Here is a 20,428-nt window from a genome sequence, read left to right as displayed (position 1 = left end):
CATTGGCATACCGCCCAGTGCCAGTTGCTCCACTATGGAGTACTCGTTACAGTCTTGCCATATGACTTTATAAATCTCACCCACAGCCAAGAAAGGCTGGGGAATGACTGATGAAAGAGACAGCGCGGGGCCTCGGGCTGTCACTGTATGTGTCGTAAAAGGCTTGTGACAGCATGTCATGAAAAGCACAGGGACCAATGGAACAAGGGAGAGGGGTGACAGGCAGCATTACTGCAGTGGTGAGGAGGAGAAAGGAAGAGGCAGGCACCATTTGCCCACCAGCTCTGAAGCCCCTTGATCTGCCAGCCAGTCCTACTATAATGGTGCAAATTGGGCCCTGCAGTTAATAAGATCAACCTTGTAACCCTTGATCTATCTGAGGCAAATGCAAACACTGCAGTCATATTCACAGCATGGTTGTGTTGTTAGGTGCACAAATACAAAGTTCAAATTAAATGTTCTTTTTTAACTTAATTGAGTTCTAGCCTTGCTCACATCCCAGGCTACAGTCTGACTGCAGCAGGACTACATGTAATGTAAATAATGGTACTTCATTGCAAAATCACACAAAAAGTTAAGCAATATGAGCAATTTTCAGTCTGAAAGATCCTGGGCATCTAAAGGCCTGGTTAGCCTATTGAGAACTGAAGGTACATAAAATTATTAAAAGCAACTCTCCAATATTTATTAAGTTATTCAATTATTCTATTGTTATTTATAAATTTACATGCCCATTCCCACACCTTGTGTCTCAACCCTTTTGGGCAGGGCTCTCTTCACCTCTTGTATCGGTTATTGATTGCTTTATATGTTACTCTGTATGTCCAATGTAGAATATGTTGGTGCTTTATAAATAAATGTTAATAATAATAATAATAATACTTACTAGACAAAGCAGTATGTCCCTCCCCTGCTATCCCCTGCACTGCTGATTCTGACTATTGAAGCCAGACTATTAATAGGGCTGTGTCTGGAGTAAAGCAGGCTTCTGCTACATTGTTTTAAAAGTTAGAACCAGAAATTAAGAAAAAAAACAAGGGACAGAAAGATGCAGGTTTCAACTGTAGTGACATACAGAAAGAAGTTTTCTGTAATAAACATGTATTGGAAAGTTGTTGGAAAGGTTTGTTTGGGGTTAACATACCATTAAGGAAATGAAAACTATATTATGCAAGCAGGGAAAAGAGACAAATACTTCACATTCAATACAAAAAATGTTTTTTATTTTGATGCTTACCTGTTCTCTTAATAGAATAGATAGAAACTTCCAGTGCAGTTCCCGCTCTCCACCAGCAGGTGTCCCACTAAGACAGCATCAAGTTGCTACATGCCAGCTGTTTGTGCTAGAAGCCGACAGGAAGCTCAAAGTTTTACTTCCTCTTTGCCTTCTCCAAGATGGCCGGTGCGCGGCTGATACTGGAGGGAAGAGTGAGCATAGTTAGCTTTATACTTGGAGCATCGGTGATATTTCTGCCGCTTCTCACTAGCAGGTTCACGGAGCCGGAACAGACTCTCCTTGCAGCCGCACCGGGACGAATAGCGCTTGTTATCTTCATAGCGGTGTTAAATGGGCTCCTGCTTGTGCTGTATAGGGCTCAGCTCTACCAGGTACAGCGCTTGTGAGAGGGGTACAGGCTTGCTATGGAGCCGGGCTTTTCTACCTGTAGCTTCGCAGGTGTCACTGAACTAGTCTCACTTTCCCTGACAGCCAGAGGGAGGGGGTGGTTGGACGTTGTAGTTCAGCAGCTTCAGTGTGAGTGGCTTGCCTGCATGGGAACCACATATGTTCTGAGAAACCTCAGCATCTCTATTATGTCTATTGTATATGGGTGGGAATGGGAATTCTGCCTCTATTCCAGCTCTGTATTGTATAGAATTCTTAGTTGTACTGCTAGCTTCTTATTCTATACTCTCCGCTTATATGTGTGTGTGTGTGTGTGTGTGTGTGTGTGTGTGTGTGTGCCTGATTTGTACATTAAAGGGGAGGTAAACCCAATTATGCTATAATCCTCAACTTATCAATATGCTTTTCTAAATTGAATTGCTATTGAAAGCAATGTCTGCCTTTCAATTTGTGTTCTCTGAACAGACGGATACTGCTTTCACTTGCAGTTACATTTACAAACACACATTTTACTGGCTTAACATATATTTAGTTAGGGCTGCATTTTCCTTCATGAGGCAAAATTTTATTTTGGGTTCTACATCACTTTTAGTTGGGTCCTGATAGTGTGTGGGTTAATGTGATATGGGCCTTAGACTGTAAGCGCCACAGAGGCAGGGTATGATGTGAATTATGTATACTGTAAAGTGCTATGTAATATGTCACTATATCAATATATATGATACATAAGCATATATCATTCCTTTTTATTATGTTGCATCCCTTTGCAGTGAGCAGTAGTGCTGACACAAAATGTTTCAGTATAACTGCCAATTATATATTTATTGTCTTCATATAAGTCATAATTAAAAGGCCCAATAGCTTTTTACCAGCAACAACAAAAAAAAATCATACATTTTCGACCACAACAACTACCCAGCATCAAGCAATATCCACTAATCTACTAAGCTAAGTGACAACCGTCTTATGGCTGTTTGTCTATCTAATTAGCATTCATTTAATATAATTATGTTTATAACAATGTGTACATAACAACCTTATTTATGTGTGTGTGTATGTGTATATATATATAATATATATATATATACACACACACATATATATATTTATTTTTCCAGTTACTGCTCTGTAATTCAGCTTTGCTGACCTTTTTTAAAGCCTCTTAAAAGGAAGCTTAAATCCTTTAGCCTTCTCCTCTGTGCTAGCTTAACTGGCAATCATATTTAAATCTTAGATTAGATCTTTACGTAGAATATGGTCTGCATCACAGTGATTAACCGTGACCTAAGTTGCCTCCAATAGTAAAACAAGCACTGGGCACCATATTACGATGCCCACTTACAGAATTTAATGTTACAAACACAGGGCCATTGGTGGCATTAAAATTGAAGCAGACTTTGAAAAACTATACTTAGATTTAAGTAGTATTATAGTAAATGTTATTACATTAATGACAAATTGACTCATAAATATTATTTGTTTGCAGGTAGCCATCAGGGCCAGCTTTCTAGGTTTTGCTTTCGGGTGTGGTTTGCTGTTGGGCATCACACAGTCACCATGGAAACCCTTTGGTTGGTGAGTAAGGGATGGTCATTAGATTAATCCAAGCTTAAAAATGCACCTTAAAGTAGTTTATGTATGTATGTGTATATATATATATATATGTTTTAATTCGTAATGTCAGTGGAATTGCAATGCTACCTCTAAATGTCTTTATATATTAAAATGGTGGAGTAAATATGTTTATAGTTCAAGTTATAGTTAAGTATGTAGCAGGTGAGACATCACCACCATTTATAACTGCTAACATTACATCAGCACTCTTTATAATGTTCTGTTGTACAGGTTATTCATGACTTTTCTTTATTATAAACTAGTAGTTTGACATTGGCCTCTTGTTAAGTGAACTCTTGTTTCATTTCTAGGTATGTTTGCTCCCTGTCATTTTTCCATTACTCCGAGTATTTGATAACAGCAGTGAACAATCCAAAAAGCTTGTCCCTTGATTCATTCCTCCTGAATCACAGCTTAGAATACACACTGGCTGCAGTGTCATCTTGGGTGGAATTTACTGTTGAGAAGACAATTTACCCAGGTAGGTAGTAGTAAAAAGGTACTACCGTGTGTATACTGTGTGTGGGTATCTTATATCAGTATACAAAATATCCAGATATACTCATATATTTGCAATCCATCTGCTGTTTTGGAACAGAGTAGGATTTAGCAGCATTTATAATTTTGTGATCTGTGTAGTCTGTGCTTTCTTGATATGTGTGATTCGTATTGTACAGAAAGATAAGGCATTAATTCTTAAATAACAAAAGTTTACATTGCTATTTTGCATCCCAGAATGACTTGTCTTTTATTGCTGCTTTGTATTTAGGACATGTTTGCTTGTATATCTTAAAAAACTACATTATTAAATTGAACAGCAGCCTTATTCTGCAAACATTCTAGACATCCATTACCTTCATTTTTTTTTTGTTTGCACCATAGTTATATGCTGCCTATGACCTTTTTACTCATGGCCAGTAGCACTGATGTGCCACTGCTGTATAGGCACAAAACTATATATGCAAGTAAAATAGGCAGAACAATAGACCCTGGCTATTTGAATTAGGAAGAGATTTTTATTCATTATTTATGTTATAAACGGTGCTAGTTTATTATATAAGGTTCTCTGTATCGATGCCTCGCTCTCTACTCATATTATCTCTTTGTCTCTTCTCTGATGGCAAATAACAGATCTGAAGCAGATAACATGGCTGAGTGTTATTGGCCTGATTATGGTTCTCTTTGGGGAGCTTCTTAGGAAATGTGCAATGCTCACAGCTGGCTCAAATTTCAACCACATTGTACAGAACGAGAAATCTGATTCCCACACATTAGTCACGTCTGGGGTATATTCCTGGTTCAGGCATCCGTCATATGTTGGTTGGTTTTACTGGAGCATTGGAACTCAGGTATGGTATTCATCTGGCATTCTTCCCTCATCATAGCAGAATGCACCTACTTTAGCTGTTGGTCCTATAAGTGGGCAGCCAGCCATCAGGGTAATTCTGTTGCATAGTTTCGTGAAATCCCAACCATAATAAAATAAAAAAAAATAAAAGCCCTACATATATAAAGGATAAATTTTACTGAGAGCAGAATTTTGTTATTTTTTTCTATATGTGCCAGAATGCTTTTACAACCATCCTTCCCATATCTGGATTTAAAAAGACTACTTGTTTTTTTACTTGTTAAAGTCTCATTTTACTGAACTAATATTTGTTTTTTCTTGCGGCCTAGGTTCTGCTTTGTAACCCATTGTGTTTATTTGGTTACACTTTTGCATCCTGGAGGTTTTTCCGTGAGCGGATCGAGGAGGAAGAGTTCTCACTAATCCACTTTTTTGGAGAAAACTATATGGAATATAAGAAGAAAGTTCCCACAGGCCTGCCCTTTATAAGGGGAGTAAAAGTGGAGCCCTAGCTGAATGGCAGAGAACATGATGAGAATACAGAACACATATCTAGTCCGGCTTGACTAAGCACATGGCATCGCTACTTTATGCTGTGAGGTAATAGCAGTAGAAGCCATTGTGCAGTCTTCTGTTGTGGTGCAAGGGGCTAGGAAGGTGCAGGAAAAAAATCAGGATTTTGAATGGATTGTGCATCTACACACCAGCCCTTATTGGCTTTGAAAATTTACAATCCTATTATGACTTATGAGGGTAGGATATGATGTAGACACTGACTTTAGGGTTACCGTTAATCCCTTTTCTATGGAACTTTTTATATTTATCACTCAAACAATCTTCTTCTTTATATGCATGAATGGTCAAAATAATTGAAAATGCAAGTCTGTAAATGACATTGGACAATGTGGGCTTGAATGGTACGCACTTTTGGAGCATAGCACTCGTTTTTGTCCTTAGCCTGGCTGTACAGGACATAGGGAGAGGCTGAAAAAAGCACTGTTCCCAGTGATATCTGTAGTACAAGAACACAGTGTTTAGGTCCCAGTATGGTAAAGGTCAGCAATGCTCTGGTTTAGGCAAACATGGTCACTTGTCAGGGTAATCACAAGGTCAGGTTAACTGCAAGGTATTTCCTATTCATGAAAGCATTTAGCATTAGAATAATTGTAATATGAATCAAGGATCAATATATATACATATAAACCTATATTTTGTGTGTTAGAACTATGTGTGTTCTCTGCGGCACTCAGTATCAGTATTGTTATGATACAGTTCTCTATTTGGAAATCTTTTTATTAGGGAATTAGAGGGAAAAGACTGCAGGTTTTCACAATATCAATTCATGGTCTCACACTGCTTTTCAGCATTACAGGTCTTATCATGCCCTGACAGCCACTTGGGTGACTACAAAAGGTGTAGTAGGTTGAGGGATATTAGCTGGCAGCCCTGTAATAATGCATGATCCCAGTGTAAGGCCATAGAGCAGTAATGGGCAACATTGGCATCTAGATGTTCCAAAACTACAATTTCTTGTATTCCTTGAGTTGCAGGGGCAGTGCAGGGAATTACAGTAAAGCAGCAAGTGTAGTGCTGAAGGTTCCCTAAACTTGTAATGGTTAATCAGAGTATTTATAATTGATACCTCATTTATTATTTTGTCTTTACTGTTATGCTGTAGTTTTTGGCTCTCTTCTTTAATATGGCAGATTGCTTATATACTAGCTCTGGTGTTAGCAGGCATATCAGTGGGTGGGTGTTTACATCATGCTTGCTTAGAGAATTTCGCTTTTTACAGAGAACTGTATGTATGTGTTAATAGAAAGATATTATGGGGTGCTGTGATTAAAAGGGGAAAAATATGGTATTTATTAGTTATTTTTGTATACATGGTCAGTAGAATATAAAGGCATATTTTGTTCAGAGAGCCTTATTTATCAGCATAATTTCTAAATTGCTTGGCCTGCCAAGGTCAATGTGATATTATCCATAGACTCCAAAACAGAGCACCCTCAGGGACCAAGAGTAGGATCATGTGTAGCGGTGGAATTGAGGCTTGGCTAACCTAGCAATAACTTTTCATTTGAGGATCTTCCAGCAATGGATGTACCTGTGTTAGCAAGAATAGCCAGAAAATATCCACATAAATCAGCAATGAGGAACTTGAGCAACAGGAAACATTATTCCAGTTAAAGAATAAGTAAATCTTTAAAATAAGTGAATGTAAAATTGATGAGAGTGCTATTCTAAGCACTTTTGCAATTTACATTCATTATTTTTACGATATTAAAGGATAGACATACTGATAATAGGAATAATGTGGTTACAACAGCACCACCTGCTGAGTTTGGTAGAAGAAAGCTAATCAGATATTCTTCTGGTTAGGAAAGAGGTCAGAAAAGTAATCTAAGGTTTTTAATATTTTCTATTGTTTTTCCTGACTCCTAGAACATCAGATCAGCGCCCCCCCCCCCCCCTTTTTTTTATTCTGACAACTTCTTCTACCACATCAAGGTCAGAAACTGACCAGCAGGTGGCGCTGTTGTAACCCAATTCATTCATATTAACTACAAATATCCCTTAAAATCTTCAAATCTTGGTTTACTTAACCTTTAAAGTTAGCGGTGACTCAAATATGTCTGTTTATCAGATGTTTCTGATGTATCTGAGACAAAACTAAAAATATTTTCTTTTACTAAATGTTCCCTTACCATAAGTATTAAGCCTCTATTTACTGGAACTTTTAAATTTGTGGATTAAAAGGCAGGGTATCAGGGTACAGAGACCAAAGACTTAATATATTGGGTTTCTCTCTGGGGAAATTCTAGATGTGACTCAGTGTACCTAGGTTCTTTGTATGCATCCTTAAATGTTCTTAAAAATATACACAATTGTTTCCTTAGAAAACTGTATGCTTGGTTGGATGGGTCTGTGGGGGTGCATCTGAGAAGCGGCTATGCATTCAGCCTTTATTGTACATAGTATGTATAAACACTTGCGAAGAATCACCTACGCTCAGCGCACCCACAACTAATGTGTCTGCCTGGGGGCTGGCACACATAGTGGATTTAGGTACAGAATTGCACAAGTATGCGTTTTGGTGCCAAAATCCATTCAGTGTGGCTGCACTTGGGCCAATGCAGAGGCTTTAGGTTCAGGCACATGTAAGGGCCCCATATGGCCATTGCTCCCTGGTAACTATACAGTCATACAGTACCAAGGCAAAATCCCCTTTTTAATAGACATCGAGTGGATCCGTTTCTGTATTCCTTCAACCAATCGAGGCAGAATCACCCTTTTGAAGCAATAATAGCCACAGGTCATTTAGGTTAAGTGCCTTACAAGTTTGCACAGTGAGAGCTTGTTCAGATCCAGTGGCGCAGATCTGCACAGAAAGATTCTCGTTCTTTGACTTCTAGTGATGGAGGCAAGGTCATGTTGGTGTGATTCAGTTTGGGCTTTCTTACCAAGCCCAGTACCACAGTGTGACCTTGCACTGAACGTACACTGAAGTCAATAAACGCAACATCTACTATACCAACCAAGTGTGATCAGAAAACTAATTGGAATGAGCCCTCAGATGGTGCAGTTTGTACCCATTCCTGGCAGAAGCCCAAGTTATATGGTTTTGGTACAGCCTTTGTCCCCAGATTTTCTGAATTTACCATACTAGCTCAGTTCAGCAGCCTTTATCCAGTTAATAAAGAATGTACTGATTTCTGCCATGTAATTAAAATCTAATTACTAATCCACTTCATACATTTTTTATTTTATAAATAGTTGGCCCCTAAGCTCCAGGTAACTGATATCCACTCAGAGCATGAGCTCTGCATAAAAGATGGGGAGTTAGTGAGGGGCAACTTTGGAGTTGCATATTTTTACTTCTAAAGGGCTGTGGGGCTTTGGCCTAGTATAGAAGCCCAAAACTTATTAGGGTCATTTACTTTACAGAACACAGTAGGGAAAGTGTAAAAAAAATAAGCTGGAATTGGGCTTTTTTGCACTTTGCATGCTGCATTCTGCTCTCCTTGCATTGCAACAGGGCTTTACACTGAGTTTTAGAGCACACTGCGGGAGAGGGGACACTTAGGTGCTACCCCCCCCAGACCCCTAACTTGCATGTCATTCAGATGTGTAGGTTATGAAGCACCAGAGGAAGCAATGGGGCCCTGTAGGTAGGACAAGGCTGGCCTGTGCCCCCTGACACTGCTCTCTGCAATGAGTACTCCATTTTGAAACCTCTCGCTCCTTTAATCACTGTAGCACTTCCCCTGTGTAGTCTTTCTAACCTGATTCTTTCTTTGCTAAGTCACAATCCCTACTAGCTCTACTGATTAAAATTAACACAAAACATAATGCGGCCCCTGCCATGGTTTGCAGTAATGATGGCATTGAAACATACGTTTGGCGTTCAGCCCCATGTCTATCAGCAGTTTGACTGGAAAGTTTCATTTAAGTTTCATACGGCGGCAAAGCTGTCTCTTGTTCATGAACCATCATTGACTTTTTGTGCTCTGAAGCTACTTTTCCAAAAATACACTGTTTCTTTAGTAGCAACTTCTGTTATTGTACTTATAATGCATAGCCCAGTGGCTCTGACATGGTTCCTGGATTTAAGAAACTCATGCCAGTAAGGTGTGTGCTTTATACTAGCATGTGTCTTTTGCATTGAAGGAACCGCCAGTCACTTTTGGATTGCAGTAGAATAGGGTGAATGAGTATTTGTTTAGTGGGTCGTCTGGACTTGGATAGGAATTGAGCTTAAGTGGCTACTTCCTTCTATAAACTGCCTTGGTATTTGGGGGAAAGAGTGGAGTGTGACACTGGTGTATGTGTTTCTTTCTGGGATCTGCATTTTCCATCAATATACATGACCCCACTTGGAACATGGCAGATTTGCTCTTTTGCACTCTAATTAAACAATTAAGTCCATTTTTGTAACATGGAAAGTTATTGACCACAGTTCATGTTGTTGCAGACAATCAAATCCTTAAATAAAATTTTTGGTTTAAACTTATTTCACATTGAAAAACACATAATGGATTATTTATGAAAGATCCTAGCAAAGCACTAAATATAGGCCGGGACCATGCGTTTTACAATTTAGTATTTTTTTCACGCCCAAAGTATCATGTGTATGATTTACTAGTGTGAACAAGTTGCAGCACCAGTAATTATTAGTTAATTTGCGTGTGATTGTATCGCAGCATGGCATCACCAAGCTACAAGTCAGTTGCTTGTGTAGGTACAACACTATAGGAAGCGCTTGAAGTAGAGCGACCATAAGAAAGGTGCTAATTCCCAGGCTCTCTTGCGTCCGGATGATATTTTTATTTGTTATTGGTAAAATTTGCCCTTTGGTTCTGTGTTTGCACTTTCCTTTTGGGCATCCTTTACCAGTCATGGCTGTTTTACAGTAAAGGATACAAGGGGAAAATAGAGATGGAATGAATATCTATGTATTACTCAAACAGCCATGCTTAAAGCCCCTGATTGGTTTATAGGAAATCATTTCCCCTTCTTATGGAACCCAAGGTGGCTTCTAATATCCTTACATTTTATAGTTATACATGATTCATGTTTCATAATACACAAGATTCAGTGAGGTATGTGACCCAAGTGACATGAAAAGCCACTGATAAGTGATAACATGACTATTCAACATACATATATATTTTACACGATTGCCGCTTATATGTAAGTAATGTTACAGACCTGCCATACCGCATAAAGGGCATTGAAGTAAATCCACTTTAAATTGTTTTTTGTGTCCAAACCTTGATGACTCATTTGCAGCCCCTTGCTTATTTATGTTTGGGTTTGTATAGCTCAGAACATATAATTGATGGCCTTCTCTTGAGCAATGCCGACAATTTCCCAGTCTGTACTATGGCCACCATAAGACCACCTCAACCACAGGATGAGTCACATAGAAAAAAGAACTGGAGAGAAACTGAAGGACTTGAAATATAAAGAGACAGAAGAGCAGAAGTTGTATTGCATAGGGCTTCTATATGACATGGTTGTGTTGAGACGTGTGTAAAAGGACAAAAAATATCACAACACAACTACTCCACATTCTATCTGAAAGTAGAACATGTGATACTTTTTCTTTCCATAGAATATCCAAAATGTATTTGTTTAATGTGAATATATTTGTTTTGTCCCTCAAAGCAAAGTGTTTATAATAAGATATAACTTATATGTAATAAAACATGCTAAGTTTGCCCAGAAGCAATAACCCATAGCAACCAATAAGAGGTTTGCTTTTAAACAGCTGCCTAGTAAATTCTACCTGATAATTGGCTGCTATTGGTTACTGCTCCTGGGCAAACTTAGTGCCTTTTATTATATAACCCCATGACATGACAACAGCCATGAGCAGGCACTTAGAGTATCCCATGCATCTCAATGCAGTTACAACCTTTATCATTTTGTACATTCAGCATATGAATACGATTTAAGGTTAATCAAGTATTGGCTTGTCTGTCATTGGCAAAAATACTGAATTATGTGTAAAATAAATCATTTTAATTTATTTTTTTAACCAAGCAAAGAGTTTCTTGTCCTTTGTTTTGGGTTGTGGCTAAGCGAGCTCAGTTCATCATTTTGGCAAAGCTTGTTGTGAAGAAGTGGCGACGGCCTCCTTACATAAAGTCTTACTTTATCCGGAAGCTTTTAACAGAGTGACTAATGAACAAAGTGCTTACTTGGGACATCAGTTTGGTTCTTGAAGCTCTAACCAAAGGGCACTTGGAAAAAGACACTTATTGGCCAGAAGAGTCAGGAAATTCAAGCCCCGAAAGCCTTAAAGGAACGGTTCAGTGTAAAAATGAAATTGGGTCAAATGCATAGACTGCACAAAATAGCAAATATTTGCAATATAGTTAGTTAGGCAAAAATGTAATCTATAAAGGCTGGAGTGGGCAGATGTCTAACATAATAGCCAGAACATTACTTCCCGCTTTTAGCTCTCTAACCTCTTAGTCAGTGACTTTAGGGGGGCACATGGGACAGAACTGTTCAGTTAGTTTGTGAGCATGCAGGTCAGATTCAAATGCAGAATAACTGAGCAGTTATGTCCCTTATGCTCAAGTCACTGATTGGTTGATTGATTGGCTACTGACTGCTAACAGCTTAGAGAGCTGAAAGCAGGAAGTAGTGTTCTGGCTATTATGTTAGACATCTGCCCACTACAACCTTTATAGATTGCATTTTTGCCTAACTAACTATATTGAAAACATTTTTATTTTGTGCAGTCTATTTTATGGTGTTTGAATTACTCAAGGGAACATCTACATTTTATGCCATCATCTCTGAAAAAAAATGGAGAGTATTGGGAAAGAAGATGCCATCCTCCTAATACCAGGAAAAGTGAATAGAGCTGTGGAATTTCCCTCTGTCCATCTATCTTTTCACCATATGATATAACCATGATGGAAGGTTACTAACAGTGGGTGCTGATATTTCTCCTGTTCATATACGGCATGCTAGATTTATGCACTCCTACCCCAGCACGAGGAGGTACCAGATTCTTCCCCAGCCCCAACTCACATAAACATTTTCAGCAGTTACATTTTACATTATATTGTTATTGGGGGTCTCATGCAGGCTGATTTACCCTTGACCCAAGATGGAACCTATGCATAACTCCACCAGACGGGCAAGACACATAGCATTGTTTTATTGTGACTTAATAATAAATTCAACACTTAAATATACAATTAGTAACTGCCCAAGCTACATGTACTGTTCCCAAATGAGGGCACATTGTTATGTTTATATACGTGATAGAGAGACAGACAAACATATCATGTACAATACTTACTATTCATGCATTAGTGAACCAACCGGTGCTTTTTACAGTACTGTCAGGCTTCAGTACTGTTGTGACGTCACTTCCAGTTTTACTGTGGCCAGCCCTTAGTGCAGTGATCCCCCAACCAGTGGCTCTGGGGCAACATGTTGCTCCCCAAACCCTTGGATGTTGCTCTCAGTGCCCACAAACCAGGTAGTTCTTTTTGAATTCCTGACTTGGGGGCACGTTTTGGTTGAATAAAAACAAGATTTCATACCAAATAAAGCCCCCTGTAAGCTGATAGTGTGCATAGAGGCCCCTAATAGCCAATCTTAGCCCTTATTTGGCACCTCCATGAACTTGATGCTTGTGTTGTTCCCTAATCTTTCTACATTTGACTGTGGCTCATGAGAAAGAAAGGTTGAAGACCCATGCCTGAGTGGGTCAGATAAGGTAGTAATCCAAGCTGGCAAAAAAATGCAGGTTGTGGGTCTGGCCCAGGTTGAAGAAATTGCACTTAAGGGTTATGAATTTCCGAACAGTACATAAAAAGCGTACTTCTATCAACACAGCTAGGCATGATTCTACTGATATTATCTATTGTAATATTATGTAAGCTCTGGTAAGTAAGGCTGTATACATGCCAGCCATGTACTGTACTTTAAATATATACACAAGCCAACTAGATACCTAAACTACATCTCAAAGGTTTGTCTGTAGGGGCTAAAGTTTAATGGAGGTGTTCATGTCAGTGGTAAAATGCTGGACTTCATACATAAAGATAAAATTTAATCCTTGTTGTAACTAGAACTCTCTGCACCTTTGGCTGTACAGTGGAACTTGGTTGTTGCAAAAATACACGTGAAGATCCCAGATATCCATCAGCTGTTACACAATATAATTAATAATAGTGTTTGTTGCTGGAAGCTGCATTTGAGCTGGTGGCCATAGGCCAACATTCCTGCTCCATGCTAATAGCATATAACACTGATGTAAGATTTATGGTTCTGTATGCATGTGTCAAGGGCCCACTAAGCCTTATCTATCAGTTGAATAAAAGGTTATTCTTATATTCCCTAAGGGCAGTGGCACACAGGGAGATTAGTTGCCCGCGAATAATTCTTTACTATTGCGGGCTAGTTTCCACAACATTCCATCCCACCGGCAAGAATGTAAATCGCCAGTAGGATGGCAGATGCGTCACTTCGGTTTTCCAAAGTCGCCCGAGGCAACTTCGGGCGACCGAAGCAATGAAAGTCACAGCAGACAGGTAGCCCTTCAGCTGTTAAGGGGTGCTGGGCACTGTAGGTCAGTATCTGGAGAGCTGCTTCGTGTATGATATATATATATATATATATATATATATATATATAAGCTGTTTTTTCATTTGGATTTGGAAAGTACTTTAATATTTTCTGCATCATTTTTGCTCTTTTCCAAATCCCCGTCCACTGCATTGTATTTGTCAGGGTTCAGCATTTGTATCCACTGTCAAATCCAGATGTTTATCTTTTATATAAGAACAAGTTTGTTGGTTCTAGATTATCCAATATCCAATGTTAAAATATTCTTTTCTCTCCTTTTTAAGTGCTTAGACCTTTTCGGTTTGTGGCATTTTGTTTCAGTCTGTAGTATTCTTTGCTCTTAACCAAAAGGTCTTCGTTTAGAAGGTTTAGACTTCGAATATCGACTTTTAGTTCCAGGGATTTGTCATAATTTTCCTCAGAGCAGGCTGTAGAGTCATTCCTGTGCCAAGAGGCAAAAACATCAGCATTTTTTAGCACCTAGAAAATTTTACAAAGCTTATTGGCACAAAAAGTAAGACTAGAACAATAATAATTTAACAATCCCATATCACTAATTAGTAATATACCCTCAATTAAATGTATAAGCATGTTAGAAGTCTGAGACCTCTATGATGAATTAAAACTACAAGCAGGTTCCTGTTTAGATCCCAGAACCCTCTGCACAGGGTGCTAGAACATTTTACGTCTACAAATATCTGGATGTTCCCTCTGGATATTTTGGGGGTCCTACAATGAATTTGCTGTGGGGCCCAGTAACATCTAGTTACGCTTCTAAATGTAAAACCTTCTAAATGCAAAATGAAGGGTATTAATGTGAAGCTGGACCTCCCTTTGCAGCTATAACAGTTTCTGCTCTTCTAGGGGAGGCATTATGAGGTTAGCCACTGATGTGCTTGCAGCTGGTGTTCTCCAGTTCCCCCCCACATACAGTAGCTTGCAAAAGTATTCGGCCCCCTTGAACTTTTCCACATTTTGTCACATTACAGCCACAAACATGAATTAATTTTATTGGAATTCCACGTGAAAGACCAATACAAAGTGGTGTACACGTGAGAAGTGGAAGGAAAATCATACATGATTCCAAACATTTTTTACAAATAAATAACTGCAAAGTGGGGTGTGCGTAATTATTCAGCCCCCTGAGTTAATACTTTGTAGAACCACCTTTTGCTGCAATTACAGCTGCCAGGCTTTTAGGGTATGTCTCTACCAGCTTTGCACATCTAGAGACTGAAAGCCTTGCCCATTCTTCTTTGCAAAACAGCTCCAGCTCAGTCAGATTAGATGGACAGCGTTTGTGAACAGCAGTTTTCAGATCTTGCCACAGATTCTCGATTGGATTTAGATTGGGACTGTGACTGGGCCATTCTAACACATGGATATGTTTTGTTTTAAACCATTCCATTGTTGCCCTGGCTTTATGTTTAGGGTCGTTGTCCTGCTGGAAGATGAACCTCCGCCCCAGTCTCAAGTCTTTTGCAGACTCCAAGAGGTTTTCTTCCAAGATTGCCCTGTATTTGGCTCCATCCATCTTCCCATCAACTCTGACCAGCTTCCCTGTCCCTGCTGAAGAGAAGCACCCCCAGAGCATGATGCTGCCACCACCATATTTGACAGTGGGGATGGTGTGTTCAGAGTGATGTGCAGTGTTAGTTTTCCGCCACACATAGCGTTTTGCATTTTGGTCTCATCTGACCAGAGCACCTTCTTCCACATGTTTGCTGTGTCCCCCACATGGCTTGTGGCAAACTGCAAACGGGACTTCTTATGGTTTTCTGTTAACAATGGCTTTCTTCTTGACACTCTTCCATAAAGGCCAACTTTGTGCAGTGCACGACTGATAGTTGTCCTATGGACAGATTCCCCCACCTGAGCTGTAGATCTCTGCAGCTCCCCCAGAGTCACCATGGGCCTCTTGGCTGCATTTCTGATCAGCGCTCTCCTTGTTCGGCCTGTGAGTTTAGGTGGACGGCCTTGTCTTGGTAGGTTTACAGTTGTGCCATACTCCTTCCATTTCTGAATGATCGCTTGAACAGTGCTCCGTGGGATGTTCAAGGCTTTGAAATCTTTTTGTAGCCTAAGCCTGGTTTTAAATTTCTCAGTAACTTTATCCCTGAACTGTCTGGTGTGTTCTTTGGACTTCATGGTGTTGTTGCTCCCAATATTCTCTTAGACAACCTCTGAGGCCATCACAGAGCAGCTGTATTTGTACTGACATTAGATTACACACAGGTGCACTCTATTTAGTCATTAGCACTCATCAGGCAATGTCTATGGGCAACTGACTGCACTCAGACCAAAGGGGGCTGAATAATTACGCACACCCCACTTTGCAGTTATTTATTTGTAAAAAAATGTTTGGAATCATGTATGATTTTCCTTCCACTTCTCATGTGTACACCACTTTGTATTGGTCTTTCACGTGGAATTCCAATAAAATTGATTCATGTTTGTGGCTGTAATGTGACAAAATGTGGAAAAGTTTAAGGGGGCCGAATACTTTTGCAAGCCACTGTATGTTTAACTTGGTTGAATTTGGGATCTGAGGCTGGTAAAGTTCCCATCTTTTACTAAATATTCTGTATGGACCTCTGTTGCCAGCATTTACATGTAATATCCATTATTGTACTAAACTGTTGCCTTAAATAGGAAGCATTTAATTGTCAAGAATGCCATAGTATGTATCTTAAGTTTTGCTTTCATTGAAACCAGGGCCCTTAGCCCAAACCATTGAAAGCAGCCCTAGATTTAACTGTACAACACTCCTGCTGGAAACATGCTCCGTACATTTTCCTCTTTCATTTCCCTCTTCAAGAGAGTTTTAGTGCAGTCTCTGATAATAAATAATGCAATGTGTGCATAGGGATATGAGTGTATAAATACAGATGTACCTGTTGTGCAAGTCACTGGCCAATGGGAAATCATCATACAGCTTCTCTGAAACATCTTCCTTTGGTTCTTTAAATCTAATTGAATTAAATGAAGAGGATTAGGTCACTGAGCATGGATACCATCACGTAGCACGTATGTACAGGGGCAACACTAGGGAACAGACCCAGTGACTTCTGAGGGCACAAGAGTCTAGTAGGGGCCTGACTAATAGGCAAACAGATATATTTTTGTGAATCATATCATATTTTGCTGCGAGCCTCAGTAAGTGGTAGTTAAGCTGTTTCACAGATATTTAAATGTGTGGGGTTTTTTAGGTTTTTCCATTTTTTTTTACCTCTAGTTTAATAGCATCTCTGTTTATGGGCAACTACAAAATCTAGGGAACTTGCCTAGCTATTGAGCACTCCATTTTGAGCCTATTCAGTTATAACATTAACATCTATGGAATTTACCCAGCTATTAAAGGAGAAGGTAAGGTAAAAACTAAGTAAGCTTTATCAGAAAGGTCTATGTAAATACAGCCATAAGCACTTACAGAAACACTGCACTCTCTATCAAAAGAAACAGGATTTCTTGTCTCATTTTTGTAAACATGTTCTTTGGTGTCTGACTTCCTCTCTCAGAAAAATCCTTCATTCCTGGGGTCAGAGTCTACATAGTTCTCTCCCCTCTCCTGCTCCCCCCTCCCACAAGAATGCTAAGAACTCACTCCCTGCACCCTAAAGGTGGCCATACACGGGCCGACTATAGCTGCCGATATCGGTCCCTTGGACCGATTCGGCAGCTAATCGGCCCGTGTATGGGGAGAGCAGAGCGGCCTGGCCGACCGATATCTGGCCTGAAATTGGCCAGATCTCGATCGGCCAGGTTAGAAAATCTGGTCGGATCGGGGACCGCATCGGCTCGTTGATGCGGTCCCCGATCCGACTGCCCCATTGCCGCCCACATAATCCGATCGTCTGGCCCCAGGGCCAAACGATCGGATTATTATTTTTTTTACCTAAATGGTCCCCGATATCGCCCACCCGTAGGTGGGGATATCGGGGGAAGATCCGCTCGCTTGGCGACATCGCCAAGCGAGCGGATCTGCTCGTGTATGGCCACCTTTAGGAATGGCTAGAGCTGCAGCAAGAAGCTACTTAAAACAGCAGCTGCTGTGTTAAACAAATGGAGAAAGCTTCTAGGTCTCTTTACTCAGGTATGGTAATGCTTTCTGCAGAATATATATGTGGCAAATCTATTGGCAGTAAAAAAGCCAAAATGACTTTCTACCACTCTATTTTGACCCTATTCAGTTAGCCATGCCGTACTTATTGTTCTGCCTCCTGCACCTTTATGCTGTGCCTCTTCTGGCTGCTTGCCTTGGGATAATAACACAATAGGTGGTGATAAGGAAGTTTGTGGTATTCTAGCCTAAGATGCTATGGCTCCTTAATAAAACTGCAAACTCAGCCACAATAAGTGCATAGGAGCTAAGGGGAAAGCATTAAAGGAGAAAGAAAGGTAAAAACTAAGTAAGCTGTATCAGAAAGGTCTATGTAAATACAACCATAAGCACTCACAGAAACGCTACAACGCGCTCTCTGTCAAACGATTTCTTGTGTCTGTTTTCCTGTACCAGAGACACACAGCTCTCTCTCCCCTCCCCTGCTCCCCACTCCGTCAAGAATGCTAAGAACTCACTCCCCCTCTTAGGAATGTGGATCTGAGCCAATCAGCAGGAAGCTTCCTCATAGCCTTACAAACTGCCCATGTACACCGTTCTGGGTCTCGGTGCAGGAGCGAGGCATTATGGGAACTTTCTTTACACAGCTCAGCGTTTTTTCTTCCTGTTTGGATTCTGATCATCTGAACAGGAGAAATATGGGGAGACTTAAGGGCACTATTGAGAGAACTGAAGGTGTGCCTGCAGCTTGAGATTAACTCTTTATTAGCCTTTCCTTCTCCTTTAAAGGAAAATAAAGATACACTCAGCTCTTTCTGTTGGATTTGTGGTTCCCAGACTGGTTGGCAAATAATGGGTTAAACTATTACTACATGGTGGTGAAGCAATGTTTTAATTTGTCTGTAACCCTCCTAAGAGACAAAGGGGACCTCTAATTAAAAATTCCAAAATGCACTGCTCTACAGGACTGCATGCAGACAGAGCAGTGGGTTTGATGTGTGGCAGATATTAAACACATGCTTCTTTTCAAAACTTAAAAACCTTTGTACCTGGGTTCTAAGCGCTCCTTAACCTTTGCGATGGAACGTACATAAGGTGCAATCTGTTTCGCAATGGTGGTTAGAAAGCTGTTCTCCTGCTTTAGTTGCTGTAAGTCATGCAGCTGAGCTGGAAGAGAGCAATTCAGGATCAGAGAAATAGCTTGTGTTTAGCTGGTGTATGGGTCTTGAGGCAAAAACAAACTTTATTGTATCCCATATAGTCCAGCATTTAGCTCATCAGCTGAACGGAAACTCTCAGAAACTCTTGCCAGCGACAATTAAAGGGCCACAAGTTGGACAATAGTGATATGTTACTGCTGGTGCATAAGCTCTACATATGAAATACATTAATCATTCTACAAAACACTTTAAACACTTACCTTCATAAATTTCCTGTTCATTTGCTACCCTCTGATAGGTTTCTTCCCAAATCTGAAAATGAAGGTAAATATTAATGGCTATTCAGAAGAAAAGGGAACTGCAAGACATACAAATACTGTACATGTTATTAGGTGTATGGTTAGTTTCGAACTGTGCCTCATAGGGCCCACCACACCACCTGACATTCAGGGCCCTCTCTCACAACAGTTAGATGGACACAGTGCCAAATGATACAAAGGTTAAATAGGCTTATGATGGAAATACGAATGGGCTGATTTAAACGGCCCCAAACTGGCGCCCCCCTGGGAGAACCTGTACTCTGGCAGTCCAACCCTGTGTATGGAATGTATGTGCCTTCTGATTTGGAAAAGTATCGCCATTGTTAAAAGTAAACAATTTCTGGGTTCTGTTTTGTGCCAAAAGTTTTTTTCATGTTCACAAATAGAAAAAGAAACAGGGAAGAGAAATAACACTGGAGATAAACTGCACAATGCTATGTTTTATCCCACATTAGTTGCCATTAAAAACCAACATACTTCCATTAGATTTTACTAAAAATATGAGATGTTTAAAGTCTATGCGTACCAAACCAATGGCATATGTATTTTCACTTCACATTCAGTGGACTACCCTTTATAGCAAGACAAGTGTTAATGTTTAACCTCTGCCTAAGCTGTTTGTACTTGTGGCAGCAGCAAAGAGTAATTATCCCACGGCACAGTTTCAAACATATTGTAGTGCAAGTTTGCACACAAAAATCCAATCAGTAGCACATTTGCTATGTTAGCCTATGCCCCCAAAAACTGTAGGCCTTCCAGGGTACCAGAGAATCTCCTGGAGGGCCAGGGTTTAAGTGGGCCACTGATTAGGACAATTACAGTACAATCTGTCCATTTGTACTGTACACCTATGTAACATGTCTAAAGCTGCCAACGACTGGTTTAGGAGATATAAGAAGGCAAATAATTAAAAAATGATAATTGTCATGTTGGAGCAGTAAGGCTCCCCATAGAAAAGTCTGGTTGAAATCCACAGTAGGGGGTAATTCACAAATATCCCCTAACGACACAACCAGGACTGTGGAAAGGTGACAACATAAACAACTTCATCAGACAATGCGGGACCAGCCCGTTGGGGCAGGAAGCTGGGGTCTTTGATCTGTTGATCAAAGAGGGGCAAAGTGTGGGCCTAGGAACAGCAGGGGGGGGCAGCTATCAGAAAATATGGATTATAGAAATGGATCCATATCTCTGCTGCTTTAG

General features: G+C 40.0%; 2 protein-coding genes across 2 annotated transcripts in view; one reads left to right on the top strand and one right to left on the bottom strand.

Moving 5' to 3' along the window:
* Window positions 1–1,343: 1,343 nt before the first annotated feature.
* icmt (isoprenylcysteine carboxyl methyltransferase) lies at window positions 1,344–11,134 on the top strand. Its single transcript, XM_002933841.5, has 5 exons — window positions 1,344–1,608; window positions 3,111–3,199; window positions 3,550–3,719; window positions 4,370–4,587; window positions 4,916–11,134. The coding sequence occupies exons 1-5, from the start codon at window positions 1,396–1,398 to the stop codon at window positions 5,096–5,098; spliced, it is 873 nt and encodes a 290-aa protein (XP_002933887.1). The 5' UTR covers window positions 1,344–1,395; the 3' UTR covers window positions 5,099–11,134.
* Window positions 11,135–12,244: 1,110 nt separating this feature from the next.
* Window positions 12,245–20,428, bottom strand: part of rnf207 (ring finger protein 207) — a 58,592-nt gene continuing 50,408 nt past the window's right edge. The window contains exons 15-18 of the mRNA XM_002937546.5: window positions 19,166–19,217; window positions 18,795–18,912; window positions 16,580–16,654; window positions 12,245–14,127 (exon numbers count right to left, since the gene is read on the bottom strand). Of these exons, the coding sequence (XP_002937592.3) occupies window positions 13,965–14,127; window positions 16,580–16,654; window positions 18,795–18,912; window positions 19,166–19,217 (408 nt within the window). The 3' untranslated portion in view covers window positions 12,245–13,964. The remainder of the gene's footprint in view (window positions 14,128–16,579; window positions 16,655–18,794; window positions 18,913–19,165; window positions 19,218–20,428) is intronic.

The sequence above is a fragment of the Xenopus tropicalis genome, chromosome 7, assembly GCF_000004195.4.
Source record: "Xenopus tropicalis strain Nigerian chromosome 7, UCB_Xtro_10.0, whole genome shotgun sequence".
NCBI lineage: Eukaryota > Metazoa > Chordata > Amphibia > Anura > Pipidae > Xenopus > Xenopus tropicalis.
This window is presented reverse-complemented; position numbering and strand designations above follow the sequence as displayed.

What these genes read in the sequence shown, in the direction of transcription:
- icmt (XM_002933841.5), top strand. Translation starts at nt 1,396, where the DNA reads ATGGCCGGTGCGCGGCTGATACTGGAGGGAAGAGTGAGCATAGTTAGC. An exon ending in TGAGAAGACAATTTACCCAG is followed by an intron (nt 3,720 to 4,369) that starts GTAGGTAGTAGT and finishes GGCAAATAACAG; the next exon opens with ATCTGAAGCAGATAACATGG. An exon ending in ACTGGAGCATTGGAACTCAG is followed by an intron (nt 4,588 to 4,915) that starts GTATGGTATTCA and finishes CTTGCGGCCTAG; the next exon opens with GTTCTGCTTTGTAACCCATT.